Source organism: Psammomys obesus, unplaced genomic scaffold, assembly GCF_907164565.1.
Source record: "Psammomys obesus unplaced genomic scaffold, mPsaObe1.curated_primary_1811, whole genome shotgun sequence".
Lineage (NCBI taxonomy): Eukaryota > Metazoa > Chordata > Mammalia > Rodentia > Muridae > Psammomys > Psammomys obesus.
This window is the reverse complement of record NW_026596091.1, coordinates 19,418,761-19,439,099: the sequence shown is the minus strand read 5'-3', so window position 1 is coordinate 19,439,099 and position 20,339 is coordinate 19,418,761. Positions and strand designations below refer to the sequence as shown.

Below are 20,339 nucleotides of genomic sequence, written 5' to 3'. Positions count from 1 at the left end.
AGGAGGAGGTATTAATTGTAGAAATACATCAGTCAATGAAAACCTAAATTTATAAGAAAAATATCCCAGTTTATGATTGCAACCAAGTGCATATTCTCAGAGATTCTTAGTAAGAAGGTGTCTAATCATATAATAAATGCTCAATTCATTAATAAGTGGTAATTCATTAATAAGTGTACTGGTGGTAACTGTATTTTAATTAATTACTATATCACAAAGCATTTTACCTCATTTTAAGTCTTTTAAATCACTCTTTTGGCAATCGATTTAAATTTGGAGCTCTGAATTTTTAAATATATAAATGAAAGTGGCCTTTAACTACAGAATGGTGTTCAACAACAAAGGTAAAAAGTAAAAGATACAAAGGTGTGTTTAGTAAAACTACAGTCAGAACTGCTGAAATGATTCACTTTTCTTGTAACACATCACATCAATCCCTCCAAAAGACAAAAGTAGCAAAAGAGGAAGATTCCAAAACTTGAAGCAGGAAATCTGCTTCAGAAACTCATTATACTAATTTTCTCGGCTAGGAAGTCCAAATGCTGATACTCCTAATTATCAGCCATTCTTTTTGAGTTTTGGTGACACATATCCTCATGCAATGTATGTCAAATGGGATTTTCTGATTCACATTTGACATTTCAAAGTTTCCGTTTTTGAATTCCCCTAGTCTCAAGTAAGTATCACATTGTCTAATTTGTTTACTAAATATAAGTTTTTCCCCAACATCTAGAGCTCCATGATGCAAAATGTCATTCTGTCGATCTTCTGTTCCAGTATTCACTTTAATTTTTTTAATTGTAATTGGATTTTCAAATACAATAACAAATGTGTCTCCTATTGATGGCGGCTTTCCCCAAAAGTACTCATCAACACTACTGTAAGCTTTGCTCGCTTCATAGTTTTCAAAGACGTTCATGTTGGTGTAGAGACTTGCTGGAGGATTATCAGGGATGTCAAATGACTCCTCTTCAAAGTCATCATCCTTCAGTTTATTCTCTGTTCCTTTGTAGGATGAATAATAGCCCATGTGCTGAAAAAGAGAAGGTTTAAATCGGATCACATTTTTCTGAGCCAGTAGACCTCGGAAATGAGTTAATAGCCAATCACAAGGCATTTCTTGATAAAACATTAATAAAAAATGAGCCAGACGTGGGAGATCATGAGAATGATAGAGTTTACCAATGTAGCCAAGCTTAGAGAATTCAAGAGTCACCCAGTACGTTCCTTCTAAGGATGCAATGACTTTCTTGATGGCTGTTAAGAAATTTCTGGAACACCGAACGTCATCTTCAAGCATTACATAATAGTCTGAAGTATTGGCACAAAAATTCAGCAGAAAAGCATAATCTACATTTTGCTTGGAGCGAAATCTGACTCTATCCTCTGGGTCATTGTAATTTCTTTTAAGACCATCCAGAACTGGGTAATATTCTTCAGGAGCGTGAATAACCATTAATCTTCCTGCAATAATATGATGAGCAAATTTCTGTGTAATATCTTGGACCATGGCATCACGCCAGGATGAATTAAATTCTGCTAGATGCACCACTACTGAAATTTCCTTTAGTTCTTCATAGCTTGACTGTTCAAAAATTGACTTGATGGTCTCAAGTAAATAGTTTCCTTTTTTTCTTTTTACTGATGAAAGTCCAATTGTGAGATACCCTGAGCAAAAAGAACCAGGGGAAGACCAATTAAATGTTAATAGTTTTTTTTGGTTTTACAGGTGAAAGGAAATCATTTTATTTTACTATTTTATCATAAAAAGTAGGAATCACACATTTATGTGCTCTCTGCATCCTCTCTTTCCCAAATAATTCCAATTTCTACCACAATATGTACAAAAACTTCTATACCCAACATCAGTGCAAAATATGTATGCGCTATAATTCTTTTAGTCCAGCTTCCATGGAGGTGTTTGTAAATGGCTCTCTGTAACTTAGATGGAGAGAGATGAGGAAAGATAACAGGGAGTCAGGAGAATACTCTCTCATGTGAAAGCCATATAAGCAATAGCTCATAGACATTGAACACATGGATTTCTACAATCTTCTGTCTGAAGATATACAATCATCTTCTTTATCATTATTTATCTACATTTTTACAACTCATTTTTCTTTTTTTTAATTATTAGTGTTTATTCACTTTATATCCCAGCTGTAGCCCCCTTCCATGTCTCCTCCCAATCCCACCCTCCCTCCCTTTTCTTCTCCCATGCCCTTCTCCCAGTCCACTGTTATTAGGTTTTGAATAACACAAAAATAGACAAAGAAGAACCAATATTTACTTTTGTTAGGTCTGCAATAATATTAAATAAATCTAGTAAGTGATTATGTATCAAATATTTTAAGATTAGTCTTTTAAGCTCATTACACAAGGGCTACAGTGTTTTGTATAATTTGATGTTTAATATGGAAAACAACTTATATTTAATAAGCAGTCTCATAGAGATTCTATACTATAAATATTGTTTATTAATTATAAATTAAAAGTATTCTAAAATATTTTATAAACTAATATTCTTATATGTCACTATCATAAAAAGTAGACCAATGTTTTATTATATCTACAAACAAATGGAGCATGGAACTTTAAACCTGTAGTCTTAGCACTTGGAAGTTTGAGCCAGAAGGATTGCCATGACTCTGAGGATAGACTGGTAAACACTGTGACTCAAAAACAAAAAGGACATTTGCTCAACCATGTTTGTAGCAGCTTTATTTGTAATAGCTAGAAACTGGAAACAACCCAGATGCCCCTCAACTGAAGAATGGATGCAGAAACTGTGGTACATCTATACAATGGAGTATTACTCAGCAATGAAAAATAAGGAAATAATGAAATTTGCAGGTAAATGGTGGGACCTGGAAAGGATCATCCTGAGTGAGTTGTCCCAGAAGCAAAAAGACACACATGGTATATACTCACTCATATAAACATACAATATAGAATAAACCCACTAAAATCTGTACATCTAAACAAACTAAGCAAAAGAGAGGACCCTAACTAAAATGTTCAATCCCCATCCTGAAAGGCAAAGAGGATGGACATCAGAAGAAAAAGAAAATAGGAAACAACCTCAGAACCTGCTACAGAGGGCCTCTGAAAGCCAGAAGAAAACAGGAAACAACCTTGAAACCTGCCACAGAGGGCCTCTGAAAGCTTCTGCAGTATAGACTGTCAAAGCAGATGCTGAGCCTGATGGCCAACTGATAGGCAGAGTGAATGGAATTTTATGTAAGAAGTGGGAAATAGTAAGAGCTGGAGGGGATGGGAACTCCACAAGGAGAGCAACAGAACAAGATAATTTGAACACAGGGAACTTCCCAGAAAATCATACTCCAACCAAGGACTATTCGTGGAGATGACCTGGAACCCCTGCACAGGTGTAGCCCATGGCAGTTCAGTGTCCAAGTGGTTTACATAGTAATGGGAAGAGGGACTGCCTCTGACATAATCTGATTGGCCTGCTCATTGATCACTTCCCCCTGAGGGGGAAGCAGCCTTACCAGGCCACAGTAGAAGACAATGAAGCCACTTTTGATGAGAACTGATAGACTAAGATCAGAAAGAAAAGGAGAACCTCCCCTATCAGTGGACTCGGGGAGGGGCATGCATGCAGAAAGGGGAGGGAGGGTGGAATCGGGAGGGGAGGAGGGAGGGGCTTATGGGGGGATACAAAATGAATAAAGTGTAATTAATAAAAAATTAAAAAAAAACAAAAAACAAAATGAGACAAAAAAACAAAAATAAATAAAAAGTGTAAAAATGACTAAAAGCATACACAAAAGCAAAGGGAATTTATAATTAAGGCTGACAACTCAAATCATGAAGAAAAAAAAAGGCTTAAAATTTAAAGCATCAATAAAATTTCCAGTGAATGCCTTGTGGTTTTCAGTTTTCATTATCACATCATCATAATTGCTAAAATAATCAAGAGGTAGACTTCACAGCCTTGTTTTGAATTTTGCCTGATACATTTCATAGAAAATAAAGTTTCACAGAATGTATGAAAAAAAAAACAATCTTATCGTTGCTCAAATATGTGGTTCTAGCTATGAATTTACTGATTCATTAGTTTTGAAAGACGTTTTATTGCAATATCCTCTAGAGAATTTTATTCTTAGAGTTAAGTAAAAAACTAAGAACTGGATATTTTTAGGAAAAAATTAACCTGAGTACAGACTATTAACCTTTGACAGGTATTACATGTGTTTCTAAGGTCCAATTTCATATCACTAAGATAAATATAATTTTGGAGTAACCACTGCATAAAAACACATTGATTTAATATGGGCTTTTTCCTTATGCCGTATATACTTTTAGCAAGGCCAGTTTAAATCATTCTGGTCTTCTACCATTCTTATCTGAAATGTACAAAATATTCACTGCCATTCAGCATCCTGATGTGTTTTTGTCAGTCAATGCAGTTGTAACGACAGGTTTGATGGAAGTTCATTCTTTGTTCTTTTATTTTTACTCTTTAAAAACCTAGACCCTCAAAGGCCATTTAAGGAGCTCTAAATTTTGAGTGGTTGCAATTGTTTCATAACCATGACATCTTCTTCACCTTAATAAGTGTACCCCAACTTAATTTTTTAGGTTGGCAAATAGTCTTTGGAACAATCAAAATGAGTATGTGACCACCACTACTTACAGGTCAGCTTCAGCCTACCAGAACCATGAGACAGCACATTCTTATTTAAAAAAGAAGATTCTATAGTCACGATAACCTACGATAGCCACTTATAAAACACTGCACTGCCAAGACCACACTAAAATCTTGTCAGAAATTACAATATTAAAGTATCAAAGATTTTAAATATTCCCATGTAGGAATATTTTAAAATTATTTTTTTTACATTTTAAAACCAATTTATAATGATCTCATATGTAGCCCTATAACACATTTCTAAATGATTCTTTTTAAATTCTGGTATTTTAATAGTTACCGGGTCCAAAAGTATTGACAAAGTTTGAAGAAATAAATCTTTGTTAAACCATAGATCAAAATATTCTTTTAATCTTTTACTGCTACATAAATGTAACAAATTATCACTTTTTTATCCACATTTCATTAAATTTGTTTATTCATGCAGTTTTTATTAAAGAGCTTAAGAATACTTACGCTTTCTCTGTAAAGGTGTGGTAGCTAGGTAGCGATAGGTCACATTTATGGTTCCTGAGAAGTTTGATAAATCCTTGAAAGTGTGAACGTAGCGTTCAGAATTAAGTTGATGAGTGGATGTTTCCCGTATGAGTTGCTTATCACCCTCCTATATGCAAAATAAAAAGAAAAAAGAAAAAAAAAAGGAAAAAGAAAAGAAAACAACAAAATACAGAAAGTTAATAAGTAATAGTTAGTCATTAGGTGAATATCTCTTTACACATATTGATGTGGACAGTAGTACATGTATTTAGAAAGTTATACAAATTTCAGTTATTCACCTCTACCCACAATGTAGATTTCTTTTTTTTTTTTTTTATGGCTGAATAGTATTTTATTGTGTACGTATACCACAATTTCTTTTTCTATTAATTGCAGTTTATTTGTGTCCCAGCTGTAGCCTCCTCCCTCATTCTCTCCCAATCCCACCTTCTCTCTCTCATCTCCTTGTATGCCCCTCTCTAAGTCCACTGATAGGGGAGGTTGTCCTCCACTTCTCTCTGACCCTAGCTTATCAGGTCTCACCAGGACTGGCTACAATGTCCTTCTCTGTGGCTTAGGTAGATGGCTCCTTCCACGGTGGTGGTGGTGGTGGGGGGTTGTCAAAGAGCCAGCCAGCCATTGAGTTCATGTCAGAGACTGTCCTTTGAACCCGATTTCTTATCTTCTACTTTTTTAAGCTTTTTTACTTCTGATCTTTGCTCTGTAACATACTTTTTTTGTGTAGCATGCATTTTAGTGGCATTTTTCAGAAAAATCATCTTTACTTGAAAATTTTCTCTGCCAACAGGTTAAAATTCTCAACTTTTAAATACATAAGAACTTTACCCAAGCCAAGGAGGAAGCGATGCAGTCAGTCCTGATGAGAACTGATAGGCTAGGATCAGAGAGATAGGGAGGAGGACCTCCCCTATCAGTGGACTTGGGAGGGGTATGGGAGTTGATGAGAGAGGTAGGGTGGATTTGGGGGAGGACCAGGGCAGGGGCTACAGCTGGGATGAAAAGTGAATAAAATGTAATTCATAAAAAAATTAATTAATTTCAAAAAAGAACTTTACAGTTTGATAATGATCAAATGGGAGCTTTCTACTGAGGCTATTTTTTTCCAGATTGCTCAAATTTTGAGCCATACTAATCTACTCACTCTTCTGCAAATACTTTCAAATGAAAGAAAAAAATAAGTACTGATAATAACATTTAAAGAATGGCTCTGAAGATTTAACTATAAACAAACTATTTCTATTTGGAAAAATCTATTAGAAAGTTGTATTGGTTCATTCGTAGATGACCTTATGATTCCATTGTGATGGATTGAATGAAAATGGGCCCCTAGGCTCATAGGAAGTGGTGCTATTAGTAGTTGGAGTTTATATGGACTTGCTGGAGCAAATGTGTTACTGTGGGTGGGCTTTGAGGTATCAAATGCTCAATCCAGTGTCGCCCTTTCTGCCTGCTACCTACAAATCTCAATGGAGAACTCTCAGCTGCCTCTTCGGTACCATGCCAACCTGTGTGCATACACAACATGATGAAAAGGAGTAAACCTCTAAACCTGTAAGTCAGCCCCAATTAAATGCTTTTCTTTTTTTAACTTTAAAAAGTTATTTATATTTTTATAAATTACAGTTTACTCACTTTGGATCCCTACTGTAGCCCCTTCCCTTCTCCTTTCCCAATCCCACCATCTCTCCCTCATCTCCTCCCACACCCTTCCCCAAGTCCACTGATAGGGGAGGTCCTCCTCTCCTTCCATCTGACCCTATCCAATCAGGTCTCATCAGGACTGGCTGCATTGTCTTTCTCTCTGGCCTAGAAAGGCTGCTCCCCCCTCAGGGGGAGTGATCAAAGAGCCAGCCACTGAGTTCATGTAAGAGATAGTTACTGTTCCCATTACTAGTGCACCCACTTGGACACTAAGTTGCCATGGGCCACATCTGTGCAGGAGTTCTAGGGGTTCTAGGTTATCTCCATGCATGGTCCTTGGTTGGAGTATCAGTCTCAGAAAAGACCCCCGTGCCTCAAGTTTTTTGATCTGTTGCTCTTCTTGTGAGCTCCTGTCCCCTCTAGGTATTTCTATCTCCCCTTCTTTCATACAATGCCCTGCACTGTGACCAAAGTTTGGCTATGAGCCTCTGCATCTCCATCGATATCCTGCTGGGTAAAGTTTTTCAGAGGCCCTCTATGGTTGGCTCCTGTCCTGTTCCGTGTTTTCTCCCTCTACCAATGTCCATCCCCTTAGCCTGTCTGAATGAGGATTCATCATCTTGCACAGGGTCCCCTTGCTTGCTTAACTTCTTTTGAATTGCTGTGGTAATAATGTTTTTTCACAGTACTAGAACAATGACTATGACAGCCACAGAATTGGAAATTGTTGCGAATCGTTAGCCATCTTGTTTTGGATGGAATTGCTAATCTAAAATGTCCTCCAATAGCATCAATTATAATACATTTGTACCTGATCAGTAGAATATGATGAGAGCTTCTTGGCACCTCATTTTTTTATTGTGCTCTTTCTCTCTGTGTGTATAGTTGCATACATATGTGAACATTTGATTTTGTTTGGTGTTCTTGTAAAGATGGTTTAGATCACTTATAATCATTCTATTTAATGTTTTGGTGGTGAAATTTTGTGTCAACGTGTCAACAGAAGCACTTACAATGCTAAAATTCAGACTACATCCCATCAGCCATTATTTGCTTTCATTGTTTGTACACTTTGATCCAAGTTCCATGGTAGATTTCAATAATCCGATCAAGTGGTTTTTGGTAATTCTTAACAATTGTAATTTGTTTGGTAATATGTACTAAGATGTACTACTATATGTTTTGGGGCAATCTGATTGCGAGGCCAATGGTTCTTTTGGTAAATTTTGTACTTCATTGTGTGTTGTTATGTAGATATGTTTCTTCTATATTTGTTAGATACTTAAATTAGTAGAGAGCATGGCACTAAAACTATATATAAAGTAAATTCTTTAAATGTTGCCTTGAGTACTAATCTGTGGTCAATAAGTATCTGTTATAAAAAATTGGATAAAATTCAGACACAAGTTTTACTGTTACCGAAAGATTAAATGCTTAGTTGCTGACTTACAGGAGAAAGACATAATTAAGCTTCAAAAATCTATGAACAGAGGAGAGGTCTTGGAACCATGTGAAGAGGAGAACCAGACCTAAAATATGACTAAAGAGCTGGCATGTCACTGGCATGGGCTGTCACCTTCTGTGAAAAGCATTAATCATCATATCCACTCTGAAGCTGTGGATTTCCTTCATCTTCCCACAGTAGTAAGATAATTAAAAATAAGAGGTCTTAAGAGGAAGAGCACAGGTGGCCACCACCAGTATGAGGAGCCCAGTATTAACTAAAATGAGGTTCCAAGTTTCTTATTCATGATCCAAGATGGCAGTGGCAAGAGGACACAGTATCTGAGGAGTAGGACAGCAGTGACTGCACAGCGACCAACAGACTGAATTCTGGGCCCTAAAACACCAGGGATTTTGTTTCCCAGGTGAGAGGAAATCCCATGATGTGGGAATCAGTTGGGTCCATTCTAAGGTCACCCAGCTAAACCCTAGAAAAATTTCTTTTTCCCAACAGTTGCTTGTTTGCCAGCCCAGAGCCACATGTTGGTGTGCTCTGATTACTGTCACAGATTGAACTGTGGGCACCACAACACCAGAGACTGTGATTTCCAGTCGAGAGAAAACCCCACAGTGAAAGAAGCAATCTGGACTGACGTCAGGTCACCCAGACAATCCTTGGAAAAGGACTTAAGGTCCAGCAGGCGCTCAGTCACCAGCCCAGAGAGCTGCATGCATGCCCAACTCACCATCCCAGACAAAACTGTGGGCCCCAGGGCACCAGAGACTGACTGGTTTCGCTGTAGGGAAGAAATCCAATGGTGAGGAAAACAGCAAGTTTGACCTCAGGGCACTCAGCCAAATCTCTCCTCTCACCCCCAAAACGTTCTTAGGAAAAGTTCCTGGGTTCCTGCCGGCACCCAGCCACCAGCGCTGAGTGAACCGCCTGTGCCTGCATGCTCTACTCATCACCCCAGACTGAATTTTGGATCCCCAAACACCACAGACTGGGACTCCCTGTCAGGAGAGAACCGCATGGTGGGGGAAACTCAGGTCTGACCCAGCTACAGAAAGTTTCTGGGCTACCGCAGGCTCCAGACTCTAGCTACCTGCTGCAGGCAGGCTGTGCTCACCTCCCACTGATTACCACTTGGGTACTGGGGCACAGAACTCCAACCTCAGACCAACAGAAATGGGGGATATATGGTTCAGCCCAGACACTGCACCAAGGTGCAACCTATCTCCCTACCTAAACTGACCAAACCATGGGACTCCCTGCCTATTCAAGAGGGCTACACCCAGCAAACACAGTGAAGAGCAGTAGCAGCCCACTAAATTCAGAGCAAGTAACCCAACAGCAGGGCAGCTGTCTCCAGGACTTTTCCTGGTGAGAGGACAGCCCCCCTGACTACCAACGACCACATTTACCACACAGTTACATATGCCTGAGGTGAGCTGTGGCAATTCCTGAGAAGTACTGGTCATTCGTGACCGTACCCAAAAAGCTGAGGAGGCCATTCCTCAGGAACAACTATCTTCCTACCAAGGGGATTCTCCCCAACCCAGGATTGAAGGAAGTACCAGAAACTAACAGCATACACCTGAGATAGCCAGATGGGTAGAAGCCAGCATAAACCAACAAAAGCCAAAGAAATATGGCTTCTCCAGAACCCAGTTATTCAGGGACAAGCAGCCATGGGGACCCAATCATAAGTGAAATTCAGGAATAGGAGCTTATGTCTATGCTTATAAAGAGGTTAATGGAGGAAGCAAATAAAATGCGTAAAGAATTAGAGGAAGATAAAGTCAAACATTATGGCCATCCATAAAAAAATACAGGAAGATACAGCCAAACAGTTTGTGGCCTTAAAGAGGAATTAATTAAGTCACTGAAAAAAAATAAAAGAAACAGAGAAATGTTCAAACAACCAGGTGAAGAAATTGAAAGAAAATACAGTCAGACAGAGGAGGGAAATCAACAAAACGGTGCAAGATCTAAAGATAGAATTGGAAAAATTAAAGGAAACACAAATGGAGAAAATTATTCAGAGGAAGAGCTTAGGGAAGAAAACAAAAACTACAGAGTTAGGCATAAACAGCAGACTACAAGAGATGGAATAAAGAATCTCAGATATGGAATATTCAATGGAAGAAGTGGATGTATTCATCAAAGAAAATGTTAATTCTATAAAGTTCCTAACACAAACCATCCAAGAAATCCAAGACAACATGAAAAGACAAAGCCTAAATATAATAGGAAGAAAGGAAAAAAAGAACATTCACCTCTCCAAAGCCCAGAAAATATTTTCAACAAAATTATAGAAGAAAATGTCCCTAACTTAAAGGAGAGGCCTATAGGCATACAAGAGGCCTATAGAACACCTAATAAATTTGACCAGAAAAGAAAATCCTCTCACGACATAGTAATCAAAGCAATAAGTACGCAAAACAAAAAATACTAAAAACTTCAAGGGAAAAAGGCCAAGTAACACATAATGGCAAACCCATCAGAACCACACCTGACTTCTCAACAGAGACTATGAAAGCCAGAAGGGCCTGGACAGATATCATGCAGATCCTAAGAGAACACAGATGTCAGCCCAGGCTACTATACCCAGCAAAACTCTCAGTCATGATAGATGGAAAAACCAAGATATTCAACAACAAAAACGAATTTCAGCAATACTGCCACACAAATCCAGCATTACAGAAGGTACTTGAAGGAAATATACAACCCAGGAAAATTAACTACAGTCAGATAAACACAGGAAATAAATAACCTCACTACAGCAAAACTCAAAGTAGCCAAGCACACAAACACACTACCACAACCAACACTGAAATCAAAGGATCTAATAGCCACTGGTAATTAAGCTCTCTCAACATCAATGGACTCAACTCTCCAATAAAAAGATAAAGACTAACAGAATGTATGTGCAAACAGGACCAAACAATCTGTTGCATACAAAAACACACCTAAGTCACAAAGATAGACATTACCTGAGAGTAAAGGGCTAGAAGATGGTTATCTAAGCAAATGGACTCAAGAAGCAAGCAGGAAAAGCCATTCTAATATTTAATAAAATAGATTTTCAACCAAAATTAATAAAAAGAGATGGGGAAGGTCATTTCATACTCATCTAAGGAAAATTTCACCAAGAATACATCACAATTCTGAACATCTATGCCCCAAATACAAGGGCACTCATATTTGTAAAAGCAACATTAATAAAACTTAAACCATACATAGATTCCCACACATTAATAGTGGGAGACTCCAACACCCCAGTCTCAGCAAAGGACAGGTCAACAAACCAGAAGTTAAACAAAGAAACAATGACTCTAACCGAGATCATGAATCAAATGGATCAAACAGACATCTTAGAACCTTTAACCCAAACACAAAGAATTTACGTTCTTCTCAGCACCACATGGAACCTTCTAAAAATAGACCATATAGTTTGCCACAAAGGAAATCTCAACAGATACAGAACATTTAAATAATCCCTTGTATTCTCTCTGACCACCATGGACTAAAGCTGGACCTCAACAACAACGGAAATAACAAAAAGGCGACATGCACGTGTAAACTGAACAACTTACTACTCAATGACAGCTGGGTTAAGGAAGAAATAAAGGAAGAAATTAAAGACTTCCTAGACTTCAATGAAAATGAAGGCACAAAATACCCAAATTTATGGGACACATTGAAAGCAGTGCTCAGAGGAATATTTATAGCACTAAGTGCCTTCAAGAAGAAATTTGTAACATCACATACAAGCACTTAATGGCCCAACTGAAATTCTAGAAAAAAAGAAGCAGATACACCCAAGAGGAGCAGATGGCTGGAAATAATCAAACTCAGGGCTGAAATCAATCAATTAGAAACAAATAAACTATTCAAAGAATCAATGAAACAAACAGCTGGTTCTTTGAGAAAATCAAACAAGATAAACAAACCCTTACCCAAACTAACTAAAAGGCAGAGAGACACCATCCAAATCAACAAAATCAGAAATAAAAAGGGGGACATAACAACAGACAATGAGGAAATCCAAACAATTATTGGGTCTTTCTTCAAAAGACTATATGCCACAAAATTTGAAAATCTAAATGAAATGGACAATTTTCTGGATCAATTCCACTTACTGAAGCTGAATCAAGACCAGGTAAACAAATTAAATATCCCTGTATTTCCTAAGAAAATAAAAGCGGTCATCAAAACTCTCCCATTGAAAACAAAACAAAACAAAACAAAACAAGAAAACCAGGACTAGATGTTTTCAGCGCAGAATTATACCAGACCTTCAAAGAGAGATAACACGAATACTCTTCAAAATATTCCACGAAATAGAAACAAAAGGAATAGTACCAAACTCATTCTATGAAGCCTCAGTCACTTTGGTACGTAAACATCAGAAAGACCCCCCAAAAAAAGAATTTCAGGCCAATCTCCCTTATGGACATTGATGCAAAAATATTCAACAAAATACTTGAAAACTAAATCCAAGATCACATCCAAGATAAAATCCACTATGACCAAGTAGGCTTCAACCAAGGTATGCAGGGGTGGTTCAATATATGGAAATCCATCAATGTGATCCACCATATAAGTAAACTGAAAGGAAAAAAAAACACACATGATAATCTCCTTATGCTGCAAAAGGATTTGACAAAATCCAACACCCATTCATGTTTAAAGTCCTGGAAAGATCAGGGATACAAGGCACATACCTAAACATTGTAAAGACAATGTATAGCAAGCCTATAGTCAACATCAACCTAAATGGAGAGAAACATAAATCAATCTCATTGAAATCAGGGACAAGGCGAGGCTGCCCACTCTCTCCATATCTTCTTAATATAGTTCTTGAAGTCCTTGCTAGAGCAATAAGACAAAAAGTGAGATTAAGTGAATTCAGTTTGGAAAGGCAGAAGTCAAAGTATCACTGTTTCCAGAACATATAAAGAACTCATGAAGTTAAACAGCAACAAATCAAATAATCTAATTAAAAAATGGGATAAAGAGCTAAACAGAGAATTTTCTATAGAGGAATGTCGAATGGCAAAGAAACACTTAAAGAAATGCTCAACATCTGTACTCATCAGGGAAATACAAATCAAAATGACCGTGAGATTTCACTTTACACACATCAGAATGGCTAAGATCAAGAAATCAAATGACAACAAATACTGGAGAGAATGTGGAGAAAGTGGAACTCTCCTCCATTGCTAGTGGAAATGTAAATTTTACAATCACTTTGGAAACCAATTTGTTGCTTTCTTGGACAATTAGGAATAGTGCTTCCTCGAGATCTAGCTATGCCACTCCTAGGCACATATCCAAAAAATGCTCAAGTATACAAGACACTTGTTCACCCATGTTCATAGCAATTTTATTTGTGATAGCCAGAATCTGGAAACAACTTAGATGCCTCTCAACGGAGGAATGGGTACAGAAATTGTGGTACATTTACACAATAGAATACTACTCAGCAATTAAAAACAAGGAAATCATGAAACTTGCAGGCAAATGGTGGGAACTAGAAAACGTCATCCTGAGTGAGTTATCCCAGAAGCAGAAAGACACACATGGTATATAATCACTTATAAGTGGATATTAGACATAATATAGGATAATCATACTAAAATCTGTATACCTAAAATAGATAAGCAAGAAAGAGGACCCGGGGAAAGATGCTCAATCTTCATTCAGAAAGATAAATGGGATAGATATTAGAAGAAAGTCAAAAATAAGGGACAAGACAGGAGCCTACCACAGAGGGCCTCTGAAAGACTCTCTACCCAGATGGGTATTAAAGTGGATGCTGAAACTCATAGCCAAACTTTATGCAGAGTGCAGGGAATCTTATGAAAGAATGGGGAGATAGAAAGACATGGTAGGGTCTGGAGCTCCACAAGGAGAACAACAGAACCAAAAATTCTGGGCACAGGGGTCTTCTCTGAGACTTATACTCCAACCAAGGACTATTCATGGAGTTAACCTGGACCCCCTTCACAGATGTAGCCTGTGGAAGCTCAGTCTCCAAATGGGCTCCCTAATAAGGGGAACAGGGGCTATCTCTAACACGAAATCAGGTGCTGGTTCTTTGATCATCTTCCCTGATGGGGAGCAGACTGACCAGGCTACAGAGGAAGACTATGAAAGATAGTCCTGATGAGATCTGATTGGCTAGAGTGAGATGGAGGGGGAGAAGGTCCTCCACTATTAGTGGACTGGGGAAGTGGCATGGGAGGAGATGAGGGAGAGAGAGAGGGAAGGAGAGAGGTAAGGAGAGAGATTCAGAGGGAACAAAGGTGAGGCTATAGCTGGGATACAAAGTAAATAAATTGTAATAAATAAATTATATTAAAAAATCTATGGACAAAAGTTTTCATAGAATCAAAAATAAGAAATACTGGAATAAAACTAAGTAGAGTTAAGAGTCTTTACCTGTGGGTCATACAATTAAATTAAGAAACTTCAACCTTAAAATTTTTCAAATGCTCTCTTGATATCTTTTTTAGGTGTATAGATTTCATTATATTTGTCATACCTTATAGATCTATATAAGTGAGTATATACCATGTTTGTCTTTCTCCTTCTGGGATATTTCACTCAGAATGATCTTTTCTAGATCCCACCATTTGCCTGCAAATTTCATGATTTCCTCCTTTTTGATTGCTCAGTAGTATTCCATTGTGTAAAAATATCACAATTTCTGTACCCATTCCTCCGTTGATGGACATCTGGGTTGTTTCCAGGTTCTGGCTATTACAAATAAAGCTGCTATAAACATGGTTGAGCAAGTATCCCTTTTGTGTACTTGAGCAAAGTTTGGGTATATACCTAGCAGTGGTATAGCTGGGTCTTGAGGAAGCACTATTCCTAATTGTCATGGGGTAAGATGATCAATCCTCGTTTAGAAAGACAGATGGGATGTGCATTGAACGTATGACAGGAGTCTACTGAGCACATCTGAAAGACGCTAACTAGCAGTGTTTTCAAAGCAGATACAAACCTTCATGACCAAACCGTCGGCAGAGTACAGGAAATCATATGAAAAAAGGGGAGTTTGTATGATGGGGAAAGGATAGGAGCTCCACAAGGACCAAATATATCTGGGCACAGGGTCTTTTCAGAGACTGACATTCAACTAAGGACCATGTGTGGATATAACTTAGAACCTCTGCTCAGATGTAGCCTGTGGTAGCTCAGTAACCAATTGGTTTCCCATAGTGAGGGGAACAAGGACTATTTCTAACAGGAACTCAATGACTGGCTCTTTGACCTCCCCACCTCCCAAGGGAGGAGCAGTCCTATTAGGCCACAGAGGAGGGCTTCGAAGCCAGTCCTGAAGATACCTGATAAAACAGGATCAGATGAATTTGGAGGAGGTCCCCCCCATCAGTGGACTTGGAAAGGGGCAGGGTGGAGATGAGGGAGGGAGGGTGTGGTTGGGAGGGAATGAGGGAGCGGGACACGGCTGGGATACAGAGTTAATAAAATGTAACTGATAAGAAAAAAATAAAATTAAAAAAAATTTTTTTTCAAATGTTCAAGTATTTCCTATGCTAACATATATCTAGGATTTATATCACTTGGATGATTTGAAAAGCTATGTTAACCAAGTTTTGGTTTTTTTTTTATTTTTTTATTATTTTTTTCTTTCTAGTTACATTTTGTTAACTCTGTGTCCCAGCTGTATCCCGCTCCCTCATTCCCTCCCCAACCCCACACTCCCTCCCTGGTCTCCTCCCTGCCCCTTTCCAAGTCCACTGATAGGGGAGGACCTCCTCCCCTTTCATCTAACCAAGTTTTGAAGATATTAATCTTGTTCAAAATCTGTAGATGTCTAAATTATCTGCAATTCAAGATTAAACAAAAATTTCTTTTAAATATTGTAGTTAAATATTCACTGAATTCTGATTATTGTAAGTCTCTTACACATAGTTTCACCTATTTCTATAGATCAACAAGTACACTAACACAATATATTAAAAGCAACAATTTAGGATTGGTACAAAATAACTGTAGATAAATTATTACATTAACCAATTCAACATTAATATAGTAGTGTACATCAATAGAAAGAATGAAGACATTTCTATAAAATTCACAGTAGCATCTATGATGCATATATTTTATATTCTATTATTATATGAGGCTACAGGCTAAAGAACTATATGACATTTAATATATTTTTAAGGATTCTTCTCTGAACGTGTAAAAGTCTAGATCTTTTCTGATATAGAAATGGAATACATTCATATTGGTTAAGGAATGTAGCAGAATATAAAACGAAACAACTGATATGAAAGTACTTAATTCAGCTCTCAAGAATAAGCTTCTTTATTCTTTCAGCATCAATAAAAATGTAACTTTCACCTGAGCCTGTCTGGTTGGCTGCTTTCAGAGGCAACCAGCTGAACATCCCAACTCCCTGGACACCTTTCTGCAGTAACTATGCTATAGTGTGTCTCAGTAATAAGGCAAAGCTTTATGACAATCATTTTCTGAAGAGTAATGCAATTCAGTGGGCTCACTACATTCTAAATATATACACTGGTGGCTACTTTGAAGATGTTCACAGCTGAGAGGCTAAGTTGATTGGGCACACAACGTCTCTGCCTCTTAGTTTGCCTTATAAAAGTATTTGTCTCTTCCACTGAGTTCTGCTTTCCTCCCAACGGAAAGCCAATTATCTCTCTAAAACAAAAGCAAATATACTCAGCCATTAATATGCCTATAGTTTCAAACCACAAGTAAATTTTCTATCAAAAGAGAATTGAATGTGGTGACTAACTTTAGTGACTACTAATTCTGTTCATCTGCTTTTTCTGAATTACAATTATTGTTCCAGTAATACAAGAGAAAGACATTGCAGTTTATGCTTAGAAATCTTAATGCACTATGACATTATGGAGACAAGATAAAACCCAAGAGAAATAATCTTAGGAAAAATAAAATTAAATATGAAAAAAGAAAAGTGTTAAGTAGAAACTAAATTGTATTTTATTACCAGAGCCAGCTTTTAACAAATATTCATATATTAGATGTGTACATTCTTAAAAGACTTATTTGTGTTGAAGTTGTATAAGCTGGGTTCTACAACTCTACATTTTGACCTGTTGTTTTCTGAATTTTGATCTCTGGCTATTGCAAAGTGAAGTTTTCTTCATGAGGGATGTGAACCATACATATCTTTAGCTATAAAGACAAATATTTAGAATGTAGTTGGGGATTGTGCTGGTTTAATACAATGCTCTTTCTCCTCCAGTATCCATGAGTTCACTGGCTCTGGGCAGTTGCAGTTGACTATGTTTCCTGTATCAGGCATGATTTCTCTGTTATTGAGTGGATCTTAGGTCCAATTATAGAGCTGTTGGTTACTTACAAGGTAAGCATACCACTATTGTACCTTCTGTGTTACTGCATCACACCTGTCATTCTGTGGTTCACAGGCATCATAGATGTGTAAGAACAAAACTCCTGTACCTAACTATGTCTCAAGGATTGTTGTAGAAGAAAGGGTGGAAAGTCTGTAAGGTCAAGAGGAACATGGAATTTGCAATAAGACTGTCATCTAGAAATATCAGAAGCTATACTCATAAAGTCTCATCAACATAATTGCCATAATCTGAGCTGAACAGTGACATTAACAATAGATATGCCAGTGAGGATTAAGAAAAAAACAGTAGGTGAGTCAGCAGCGACAGTGAATCCAGGGGAGGTGAGTTGGGCACAGAACCAAGGCCCCTTGTACTCGATCCCAACAGTCCTGTGGGGCTCTGCAGCAGCTCTAGGCTTAGAAATCTTTCTGCCTGCTCCCCAGCTGGCTGGCCAACCTGAGACACAAACAGTGAGCCAGTAGAGACAGTGAACTCAGTAGAGTACCTCTCTTCCTTAGCTACATCTGAAATCCAGACCCATTCTTGAGCCCCTGTACATCTCTTATCTTTCTGTAGACTACTCTAGACTCCAGACAGGTGGACCCAGTCTGTAGACCAGGCTCCAGGAGCAAACAGTAAAGGCTACAGACAACCAGATGGCTACAGACTGGTGTAAAGATACAGTCAACAAAAACGGGGATATAATGACTTCACCAGAATCCCCCAAATCAATGGATATTTTAATGGAGCTTAAGCACAGGAAAATGATCTTAAACTTATAATAATGTAGTTGTTAGAAGCACAAAAAGAGGAAATGAAAAAAAAGAAAAAAAACAAATAGAGGTCATCATGGACAGAGAAGAATCCACAATCAGCTGAAGTAAATGAATAAAATCACTTAGAGATAAAAATGGAATTAAAATCAATAAAGAAAACACAAACCAAGAAAACCTTGGAGATGGAGAACTTAAAGAAGAGACAGGAACCACAGAGGTAAGCCTCACCAACAGCACACAAGAGATGGAGGACAGAATCTCAGATGCAGAAGATACAATTGCAGAAACGGATACATCACTTAAAGAAAACATAAAGACAGAAAAGTTCCTGACACAAAAATTCAAGACATCAGGGACACCATGAAAAGACAAAACCAAAGGAATAGGAGTAGAAGGAATAAAAATAGAATAAAAGAAGATTCTAGGCTCCAAGGTCCAGAAATTATTTTCTAGAAAATCATAGAAGAAAATTTTCCCAACCTTAAGAGAGATGCCCTTAAACATACAGGAGGCCTACAGAACACCAAATAGACTAGACAAGGAAAGAAACTCCTTCCAGCACATAATAATCAAAACACTACATCTACAGATCAAAGAAAAAAATTAAAATTAAAAGCAGAAAGAGAAAAAAAAGCCAAGTAAATTATACAGGTAAACCTATCAGAATCATACCAGCCTTCTCAACAGAGACTATGAAAGGCAGAACAGCCTGGGCAGATATCATGCAGACTCTAAAGGACCACAGATGCCAACTCAGACTACTATACACCACTAAACTTTCAATCAACATAGATGAATAAAACAAAATATTCCATGATACAACTAAATTTAAACAATATATATATGCCTCAACCCAGTCCTACAAAAGATACTAGAAGGAAAACTTTCCTACCCAAAAATGTAAATTAAACACAAGAAAGTGCAAGATATAGATTCCTTCACAATAAAAAAAAGCAAAAGAAAACAAGCACACACACAATCACCATCAACTCCACAAAAGCAGGAACCAACACTCATTGTCCACTAATATCTACCAATATACTGATATTGATATTGATTCTACTCTCCAATAAAAAGACACAGATTTACAGAATGGTTGTAGAAACAGGATCCAACATTCTGCTGCATTCAAGAAATACATGTCTGCAACAAAGATAGACACTACCTAGGAGTAAAGGTCTGGAAAAACATTTCCTAAGCAAATGGAACCAAGAAGCCAGCTGCAGTAGCTATTCTAACATATAATAAAATAGACTTTCAACCAGAAATTAATCAAAAGAGAAAGGGAAGTCCACTTCATTCTCTTCAAAGGAAAAAATCCACCAGAAGGACATCACAATCCTGAACATCTATGCCCTCAATACAAAGGCTCTTGCAATTGTAAAAGAAACATTATTAGAACTTAAATGACACATTGATCCCAACACCAGTAGTAGGAGACTTCAACATCCCATTCTCAGCAATGGAAAGATCATCTACACAGAAGCTAAATAGTGAAATAATGACACTTACAGAGGTTAAGTCAAATGGACTTAACAGAAGTCTACAGAACTTTTCATCCAAACACTAAAGGGTATACTTTCTTCTTAGAACCTCACAGACTTTTCTCCAAAATTGATCATACAGTCCAGCATAAAGCAAGCCTCAACAGATACAAGAAGATTAAAATAATCCCTTGTGTCATATCAGTCCACCACTGTCTATATGGTAATAACAGTAACAGAACTAGCAAAAAGCTCACACATGCATGGAAACTGATCCACTCTCTACTCAATGACAGCTGGGTCAGGAAAGAAATAAAGAAATCAAAGACTTCCTATAATTCAATGAAAATGAAGGCACAAGTTATCTAAACTATGAGACACAATCAAAGCAGTGCTAAGGGGAAAGTTCATAGCACTAAGTTCCTTCATAAA

General features: G+C 37.6%; 1 protein-coding gene across 1 annotated transcript in view; it reads right to left on the bottom strand.

Moving 5' to 3' along the window:
• Positions 1-277: 277 nt before the first annotated feature.
• The window catches only part of Mgat4c (MGAT4 family member C), a gene marked incomplete in the record, with an annotated part of 273,563 nt that continues 253,501 nt past the window's right edge, over positions 278-20,339 (bottom strand). The window contains 2 exon segments of the mRNA XM_055627907.1: positions 278-1,668; positions 5,132-5,279. Coding sequence (XP_055483882.1) covers positions 527-1,668; positions 5,132-5,279 — 1,290 coding nt within the window.